General features: G+C 41.0%; 2 protein-coding genes across 2 annotated transcripts; both read right to left on the reverse strand.

Moving 5' to 3' along the window:
• Window positions 1–3,840, reverse strand: TRMT10C (tRNA methyltransferase 10C, mitochondrial RNase P subunit). Its single transcript, XM_075542601.1, has 2 exons — window positions 3,701–3,840; window positions 1–1,808 (listed from the first exon to the last, which is right to left on the reverse strand). Exon 2 carries the CDS (start codon window positions 1,792–1,794, stop codon window positions 532–534), a length of 1,263 nt encoding a protein of 420 aa, XP_075398716.1. The 5' UTR covers window positions 1,795–1,808; window positions 3,701–3,840; the 3' UTR covers window positions 1–531.
• A 4,556-nt stretch (window positions 3,841–8,396) lies between these two features.
• Window positions 8,397–9,473, reverse strand: LOC142441532 (putative protein ARB2BP). Its single transcript, XM_075543476.1, has one exon. It carries the CDS (start codon window positions 9,471–9,473, stop codon window positions 8,397–8,399), a length of 1,077 nt encoding a protein of 358 aa, XP_075399591.1.
• Between the last annotated feature and the right edge of the window lie 212 nt (window positions 9,474–9,685).

Consider the following 9,685-nt stretch of genomic DNA (forward strand, 5'->3'; position numbering starts at 1 on the left):
TCCGAAACCCATTTTTAATAGTACAGAAAAAAATGAAATAAAAATAGTGCAGTTAAATATCATGAGATGCCCAAGAGACATCTGGACTTTTTTGTTTAGCAAGGATTCCGTTAGATGCTTTAGTGCTTATGACATGCCTAGCATGGTATCAGCTATTTCACAAGCAGCAAACCACCACCTAACATGTCGAAGTCCTTTCAATAGTTATTTTTGATGGAGTTAGCTGTTACAAGAATACAGAAATTTGAAGGAAAATGGAGTATGAAACAAAAACTGTCCATAAAAAAGGCAAAAATTATAGTACAATTTTTGTTGTTGTACACATTAAATAAAACCTTGGAGTTCTTACTTTTCCCACTTTATGCCTCTCTTCACTGTATATAGTATTTCCAAAGGTTTGCAGACATTTAGCTAATTGGGAAAAAAGACACAATACTGCCACGTGAATTTGATTCAGGAAGAAATACACAAATAAGAGGACTTTATTTCCTATCCATTTACCTTATAAGCTATCACGCTTTATCCCTCAAGCTATCTTCTCCTTGTGCGCACATTTAGAGCCTTTGAAAACAGATGATTAGTCTTGGAGTTCTTCAACTGGTTGGAAAACTCTTCAGAATGTTGAGAAATATCCACATAACCAGTATGTTTTCTCCTGGGAACAAACTTCAAAGCCTCTTCCCAACTACCCATATTTTTCAGACATAACAAAATACGCATCATTTGGTCTAACGTTAAATTTTTGGTACCAGTTTCCCACTGTAAATACTTATCTAATGGAAGGCATTCTGTTGCCAGCTTTAGCCGTTTTGCATTGGCAAGTGATGTACCAGGCTGCACATTTTTATCAACAAAAGAGCCAATTATATAAATTTTGTCATGCTTAAAAGTAGTCATAACATTGGGAGAATCCGCAGTTAAGTAGATAATATTGCCTTTTGGAAACAAATCTACATAAGACTTATCTGTTGTTGTTAAAAGCAGTTTGTCCCATTTCTCTTTGTAACGTTTAACCAACTCCCTCTGATAATTACTGTCTGTTTTAAGATTGCAGAAGTACAGGTGGAAAGGATCAACATCTCTTCTGTTACAACCTTCACTTTCCAAAAGCTGGGAGACGGCATTCTGCAGCTCTTTCGGTTTCATGTAATTATCGTAAGCCATGTCAAAAACCAAAGGCTGTCCAAACTGCATGGCCTGTGCACCCTTCCAGCCCATTGCATTGTTTATGCTCCTGTCCCAAAGCCGGAGAAAGAGAAAGCCTCGCTGTTTGTCTTCCTCAGGGGTCTCTAGCAGCTTCTCTTGTTTCGCTTCTTCCCTTGCTGCAGCTTTCATTTCCTTTTTTACTTGCCTAGCTTTTTTCAATTTTTCCTTAATATACAAATATTTTAAATATTTCTTTTTGGATGTCTTAGAAGTATTTTCTATAAGGATTTTGAGGTCTTCTTCACTGATGTGTTCTGGTACTTCTTTGCCAAGTAATCTCCACACCTCAATTAATTCTTTTGTGGCAGCTACAGGGTCTTTTGCATCTGTGCTACTTGAAACTGCTGCAACACCTTGCACACTAGATTTCATTGTCGTTTTCCACGCATCCAATTCTAGCTCTTCCGGAGATGACGTTTTCTCCTTATTAGGAGAGGACACAGCTGGTATTTTGGAAGTCATGGGTCTGTGTAGAAGTATTGAATATAAGTCTCTTCTTTTCCTTTGAAGAGTAAATGGCATGAAAAACCTAGCAAAAGGTCTTCTTACCAAGATGAGACTAACACTCATTTTGAGAAGGGCAGGCATCCGAGGAAATTTCTCTAAAAGAGAGACATGCAACAAAGAGTTAAAGAGCTGAAAAACAAAACACAAACTCAACTAATTTTGTAAATATAAATTTGAGATACCAAAATACAATTGATCTCAAAAATACAAAGCAGGTTCTCAGAACAACTATTTTTTCCCTATACTCTCTGGCTTTGTGCCCATCACCTCTCACTGAGCAAAAGGTTTAAATTTGTTTGATTTTTATTTTAGGCATGAAGTTCACTATTGCTTTAGGCAGAAGAGATCTTGAATATCCTTAGTAGATTGGTTTCTAAGAGCCCAAGAAGATCAACCTTACTGTATAACAAAGTTACAGCTCACCGATGTGGCTGAGATCCTGAGGCTACATCCTTTCCCATTCTACAGGAAGCTCAGATAGAGGCTTTGTGCTCAGACAAGAGCCTCGCAAAAAGGAAGGCTCAAGGAGATAGTGACGGGTGAAAAGCCCTTAGGGCCTGCTGTACCAAACAGTGCTTATCAATCTGTAGCAATCGACTGCTTACAAAACACATCAAACTCCTCTCCGGTCCAGTCATTATTTTACAGCAAATGTTACTGCCAAAGAAAATGTCCAAAATTGGGAGTAATATATACAAGGGGGCTCTAAAGAGTTGGTGGAAAAATTCCTTTATTTTTTAAACGCCACTTTCCCACAAACTTTCAAAGTCTCCTTGTGTAACACACTTCTGTTTTAACCCTAATGCCTGTATATTCTATGTTCAAACAGGATGAAGATGCTTAGAGAAGTGAAACCAGTGTCAAATGTGAAGCTAAAAAACAAACAAACCAATAAACATTTGAGTTTTAGTAAAGTACAAACATATAAAAAGTCCTTCTTCCCTTGATTTCATTTAATGACATTGCTCCAAAGTTTCCCCTCTGACAACTTAAGTCACTGGAATGCCTGTATACTAATTACCAGATGTCCATCCCTTACAGGTAGGTGTACCTGAGCTCTCTGTCCTTCCTTTTTTCTGACATATTTCCCTGGCTTTAATCACCATGCATCAAAAAGCTACCTCAAATGCAAATAATACTCTCTCTTTCTCTTCCCAACCTGTTCATCCCAACAGAATATTGTGTTCTGTTTCAGGGAGGAATGCTGTCCAACTAGTTGCTAGAGGCACAAAATGGCAATAATTTCATTACTGTCTGCTCTCCACTCGACATTATACTCATTCTACTTTGCCATTTTTCTTAGCTATACCATCTAGCCTCCTGATTTGTTCTCTCCCCATTTTCCCTATAGCCAGTGCAAATCTGATGAATGGTACCCACATCACTGTCAAAGTGTACTGCTGCCAGTTAAAGTACAAATTTATTACCATGAGAGTTTTCATGAGGTTCTCCTTTGCTTACTTTTTTCTAGCTGAGTCTGTTATGTTTCAACCTCGTACTTTTGAGCAAGTTTTCCTGTTGGTGCTCATAGCACTCTCCATTACTCTACCACAGTGCAAGAGGGATTTAAATCGTTCTTGGCAAACTTCTATTGCCCTTTAATTCCATTTTTCCAAGAACTTTTTGAAGCCCCAACATATTTATAAGTCTGTTTACTTACTGGAAACGCCAGTCTTTAAACATCACTGTCATTGATTCGACTTGAAACTGGCTCAAGATTTGTAGAACACCACAGAAATAAAAAATGCAAACGAAGTCCTCAAGAACATCATTTTGGGAAACACGGCCCGTGTTCCGGTAATGCATCCAGACCAATTACTTTTAGTTCATTCCGACTCATGGCGACCTAGGCTTCAGAGATCTGTGCTGCAAGGGGTTTTCAGTGGTGGGTTGTTCGAAGTGTCCCTGGCTGGACTCGAACGTGCACGTTAACCGTTAGCAACACACACACACACACACACACACCCGGAAGAAACGTATCCATTACCAGAGACAACCGCTCCCGTAGGCGCAAGGTGAAGGAACGTCTCGAGCTAACACCTAGGCGGGCAGGGTCGCTCCGGGGCCCCCGCCTCGGCCGTTTCTCCACGCTCGGCTCCCTGCACGCAGTCGCACTTCCTGCTCTCGTCAGGAAGGAGGGGGTCAGCGAGAGCCGGAAGTCCCGCCTTTGCCCGTCTCCCTCGTCGCCGCCGTATGACGTCACGCGACCCGGGGCGTGGCCCGTTCTCGGTGCCGGTGAGCGACATTGGTGTCGGGCGCGCCCCAGAGGAGTGTAGCAAGGAGCGTGGGACTTCTGTTCGCTTGTGTGAACTCCCTTGAAGATCCCTTCTAAGCCTGTCTATTTTGGCCCTGTTTAAACAGCCACTTCACAAGTGTCCTTCAGCTGTAAACTCCCCGGTGTTTGCTACCTTTTTGACTAGCTTCTTTTGCTTGGAACGTAGTAAGCCACACTTCAGTATTTATCTCTCCACCCAGCTCATTTAGGAAGTTTAATATGAAAATGAAGCTGACGTAGAGATGGCTAGTAATGGCACTGGACCGAAATCCAGGTTACCAGTGTTCTGTTTAGCTAACAGGAGATATAGATATATATAGACATATAGATATAATTTCTTTTTCCCATTAGAACTCAAATAGAATAAGCATAAGGTCTGAATGCCCTCGGCTCATCTAATTGCTTGGAAACTGGTAGAGCTAAGTCGAAGCTGCTTTGCACAGGGCACTGGCAAACTCCATTTCTTCACAGCTCTTCCCACCACGTTTTCCACAGCAGAACTACTGACGACTGCCAGATAGCTTGCCCGCGTTGTTTTTCATATGGTGGAAAGTTCTTTATCAATGCCTCTATGAAAACGTTGAAGACAAAGCATGACTGTAAAGATCTAAACATTTGTGTTTCATGCAAAGTGGACACCGTTCTGATTTTCTGCTGTATCCTTAGTGTCTACCACAACACCCGACAAGGTCATCAGTTCAAACCCCCCCATCTGTTCAACGAGAGACAGATGAGATATTCTACTTCTTTAGAGATTTACAGTCTTGGAAACCCATGAGGGCAGTTCTCTGTCCTACAGGGCTGTCATGACTCAGAATTGACTGGATAACAACAAGTTTGGTTTTTGTTTTGTATGAGATGCTAATAGTTCAGATCAAAGTATGCGTGAAAGAGATGAAGATAAGGGGACAGATTTACAAGATATTTAAGAGGTAAAAATGGCAAAACTGGTGACCAACTGGGACTTAGGGGGAAAACAAGGAGAAATCAGTCGTCTGGCTTGAGCATCTGGGCAGGTGATAGGCAGGATTATTAGTGAGGCTTTGTTTTCAACAGCAGTATTTCTTGTCTCTGACAACAATGAAAAAGAAAACCAGCTTCGAATAAGATGGGTTTACACAATAGCCACAAGATGGACTTGCCATCCTAACAATGATTAAGATTATTGAACTAGGCTGTGCTTTGTTTTGTGATATTTAAGATTGAAGCTGATTTAACAACACTATATACAAACAAAAACCACACACAGAGCTGCTTATTCTAACAAGAAAAATATAAAAGAAACAAGAACAAGATAGTTTTATAACCGAGTTGAGTTGCTTTATCTTAAATTTCAGTTGACATAATTTCTAATGTGGCTTAAATTTGGTCTGTCCACAAATTCTTTCATACCCTTTTCCAGAGCTGGAGCCAACCTCCTCGCTCCTTAGATTTGGAAACTCCTAACCAATAGGAAAAAATGGAGCCTCATGCAATCTTGTAGACTGGGCAATAAGAGAGTGTAGTTTCCTACTTGCTTGCTCTCTTGTATTACTCATTCTGAAGAAAACTTCGCTGTTATGTCACAGGGACACTCCAGCAGCCTATAGAAGTGGTCCATGAGGTGAAGAGCTAAGTACTCTTGCCACAGCGAGCAGGAACGTGAGGCCTTCTGAGAACAAACTGTCAATTCCCAGTTTCAGGTAGTCTTGCAAACACACCCTCATGAAAGAGTCTGTGCCAGAATCACTGCTCCGAATTCCTGACTAGCAGCAAGAGTGAGATAATAAATGCCTGTTGTTTAAAATCACCAAGCTTTGGAATAATTCGTTGTGTAACAATAGATAACAAATAAATTTAGCTGGTCAATACATCAAGGGGTTATGAGAATTGACCAGTTAAAGAGTAAATTCAGTTAATTAAATGCAAGTACCTGTGGTGCAGTTAATTACTATTGCATAGCTTGTTTTGTAATTCCCACAAATGATTGGGTGGGGTTATGCAAATGAGGGCGTGACCCACCTGCTAATGCAAGTAAGCTGCATGGAACCCAGGAAGGGGATTATTCAATGAATCTTATAGGTTGTAATGGGGAGCCTCACTATCACAAGAAGAGAAGCCAGGAGTGGAGTATGTTTTTTTTTTTTCAGTAACTGAGGGTGCTGTGCTTAGGTGGGAGATGGCAAGAAGCAGTAGGGCTCATAGCAGTGTCCAGTGGCAGGGAAATGGCAGCATCAGAACCAGGAGAGTGGCATGAGAAGATGTAGTGGGCTTCCCAGCTCAAACAGCGAGGAAGCTACTGTGGGAGTGCCAACCCACGGAGGAAGGTAATTGAATATCTTTAGGAGGAGGTTTCCTGGTGGGGTGGGGTTCCATCAGTCACCTGTCAGGTTCCATCAGTCACCTGTCAGGGAAGTTAACGAGTTGTAACACTTGGCTGAGCAGGGCTGAGAACCATGCTCAGTGGCAGCAGCTGAACAGAATTTGTCCTGATCAGTGAACAGTATTCTGAATTGTTCCTATTACTTCCACCTTGATCCTGATCCCGTTACTTCCCTAATGAGCCCCATAAACCTGAGAACAATCTGTGAGTTGTGTGTGGCCATTGTAACCAACTACTGAATCCAGCAGGGAAGGAGAGAGTGCCAGGGAGGGACAGCAGGTGTCAGAATTAGTCGAAAGCATGGAAAGGAGAGATATATCTGACCTTCAACTCATAGGAGTCAGCCTTGGGCTGTTGTTGATGCTGATCTTGATCTTTTTCTCCTCCCCCGACATCAGATGAGGCCCAATGTTGCACCATTTTTACAATTACATTTTTTATAGTGACATTTGTACTTTTTTTCATATTGTTCACATTAGGTGGATTTCATGTACTCTAGAGTATCTGTGTTGAAGGGACTTCAAAGCCCATCTTGTTCATTTACAAAATGGGAAATGAGGGTTTGGAGAGATTAGCTAGTTTACGCAAGGCTAAGAATATTTGAAAACATAAACTCTGATTTACAGTTCAGTGGTTTACTTTTCATCATGCCACTCAAGACATGGAGCAGAAAGAGAAATTTGAGATACTATGTCTCTGCTAATAAGAAATTATAGCATATACTAGACTTAAAGTAAACACTAAAGTTGACTATTGCTATTAAATGTGGCAGAGTGTTTTCAAGTGTAATATCTATTAGGGGTTCCCTTTTATCTATGGGCAGAATTAAAAGATAATTTGTCGTCCTTTTCCTGTTTAAGTCTCTAGAGGAGACTGCGTATTTATGAAGCTTTTCCACCAGAGATATGGTCACCTAGTTTTGATGGATAGAAATCTAGGAATCACACTGGTTATTTTCTTCTGCTTGTTCCTATAGCCAATTACTCACAAAATTTAGTTGAATTAATTAAATATTTCTCTTGTTAGAATTTTTAAATTGGTCTCCTTTCTTCCAAGCTTGTCTTCCATTTACCAGAATGTTCTTTCTGAAATGTAAACCTGATTATATACTCTTCTCTTAAAAAGCTATAAAAAAAACTCTCAAAAGTCTATCCAGTGGCTCACACTATCAATAAAGTCGAAAACCTTAACCACGATAAAACAGTCTTACATGAACTGCTGTTTCTTTTTCTTTCTTAGCTTTTCAAGCTTAACCTTCCAACTACTGCTTCTTCATCTTTTAGCTCAAGCTGAAATTAATTTCTCTCCCCTGCCTCCGGGTCTCTGCCTCAGGTAACCCTTTCCCTAGGATACAGTCCTCAGGGCTAACTAACCACTGCTCTGCCCACTGAGGGTACGCGAGAGGTTCCAGGGGACCCTTCACTTATTAACCTGCTTCAGCTTGTCATTCTTTGTTCAATGTGAATCCCATAAGAATAAAGGCAAAGTTGGCCGTGTTTGCCACTGTGCCCCAGCACCCAATATGGACCGGCAAACGCAGGTACCGGTACTCAAATAGTAGTTGAAAGTATGAGTAAACACACACACACACACACACACACACACACACAAAACAAAAAAATCGAAACAAAAGAACATACATATACAAATGGAGTGTTCCTTATATTTAGTTTTTCTTTATGTTCACTTATACTTTTAACAAGGCAATCAAAATCAGAATTAAACTTTCATTTCCCCAAATTATAATATGGTGCGATTCTTATAAACTTTAGGAAAATAGCGTTTCATAAGAAAGCACCTCAAACTTGACTCCTTCGCAGTGTCCGTGATGGCAATGATTTGGTCGTCCGTCCGTCACTAGGCTACAAAGGGGGATAGAGGTTCTGTTTGCAAAAGAACCAATCAAGGCTCAAGCCTGAACACAGTACTGTGTGTGACCTCGGAGTCCTTCAAGGTTTCCCTTCTGGCATCTGCATACTTACATAAGGACACCCCCCCCCGCCCCCCCCCCCAAAATCTTAGATAACAAAAACCAACTTAAGTGCTTTACTTCCTTTTTGTGGAGCTTCTAGTTGCTATTGGCATCCGAGAGAATTTAGTAGTTGTTTTGGCTTTCAAAGCCTTTTTGAAGTATTTGAAAATGGACTGGAGGCTAGAAGAAGGGGCTAAGCTGCGGTCTTCTGTGCCCGCAGAAACCATAGGAAAATCTTTCCTCAAAACAGTAGTTGCGGGTTTATCCAAAGGCTTCGGGCTTGTCACCCATTCACGGCAGTGGTGCTTTATCCAGGCTAATAACTGACCGTCATTTCCCAGCTGATGGCCTACATGATGTTCAGAGTCAATAAGTGCAACAGCACACACCTTATTCATCACCTCCCACTTTCTATGAGCAAGTAGGTCCATAAAAACCAACCCTCCATAACCATGTGCGATGACGACAACATTCTGCTCGTCCGTCTTTGAAATGAAGTGATCCCAAATGTAAGCCACGTGCTCTTCTGGGGTGATACTGCATCTGTCTGGAATGCACTGGGGAGGCTGCTGGAGAGATGCAAAGCTGTCAGGTTCAATTCTTTTCAGGGAAGAGGGTTCAATATTTTGTGCCAAAAGGCTTTCCCACTCTTTTTCCATTTTTAGGCCCACAAAGCTGTCATTGGGGTTTGCCACAATCACACCATAGTGGGCCTGTAATGCCATTTGAATGCATGGTATCTGACTCCCCTGGTGAAGGCCATGGTGTAATATTGCCTGCTGACTCCACTGTCCAGCTTGGAAAACCCCATGGTCTTGAAGGAGGGCGAGAAGAGCAGGATGATGATTGGTTAGTGCACTCTCATTCATAAAAAAGAAACTTCTTGATTCTTCATCAGTGTCAAGTGGGATATGTATTTTTTGTAATTTGCAAACTTTCTCCAAAAGTTCATAAATGAATTGTTCAAGCAAATGTCCAAGGGCCTGGTAGCGCTTGATATTTTTTTCAAAGACATTTTCATAATAATTAAAGACAAAAGGCCTTTGTGTCTCCGTGTGTCTCAATACACCTCTATCATTGAAGTCATACTTAAGTTCTTCTGGGAAATCACACTGTTCAACAATTTTTTGGAAGCTCGGCTCCTGAGTCATTGGTAACCACTGAAAGTAAAAGGAACAAAAATGTACATCAATATTAGAAAAACAAAGCTAACATTTTAAAAAGTCTTTTCCTCACTTCTTCACTGGAATTTTTTGGCTCCACACAGAACTGGTATTTTGGGAAGTTTGTTGGCTGTCCAAAGTATTCAACCTATCTAGACTGCTCCACATCTTGTTCCATTAACAGCTCTTTTTCTTCTAGT

The sequence above is a fragment of the Tenrec ecaudatus genome, chromosome 2 (assembly GCF_050624435.1).
Source record: "Tenrec ecaudatus isolate mTenEca1 chromosome 2, mTenEca1.hap1, whole genome shotgun sequence".
Lineage (NCBI taxonomy): Eukaryota > Metazoa > Chordata > Mammalia > Afrosoricida > Tenrecidae > Tenrec > Tenrec ecaudatus.

Excerpts from the sequence above, each read along its gene's own strand:
- TRMT10C (XM_075542601.1), bottom strand. The coding sequence starts at position 1,794 with ATGCCTGCCCTTCTCAAAATGAGTGTTAGTCTCATCTTGGTAAGAAGA.
- LOC142441532 (XM_075543476.1), bottom strand. The coding sequence starts at position 9,473 with ATGACTCAGGAGCCGAGCTTCCAAAAAATTGTTGAACAGTGTGATTTC.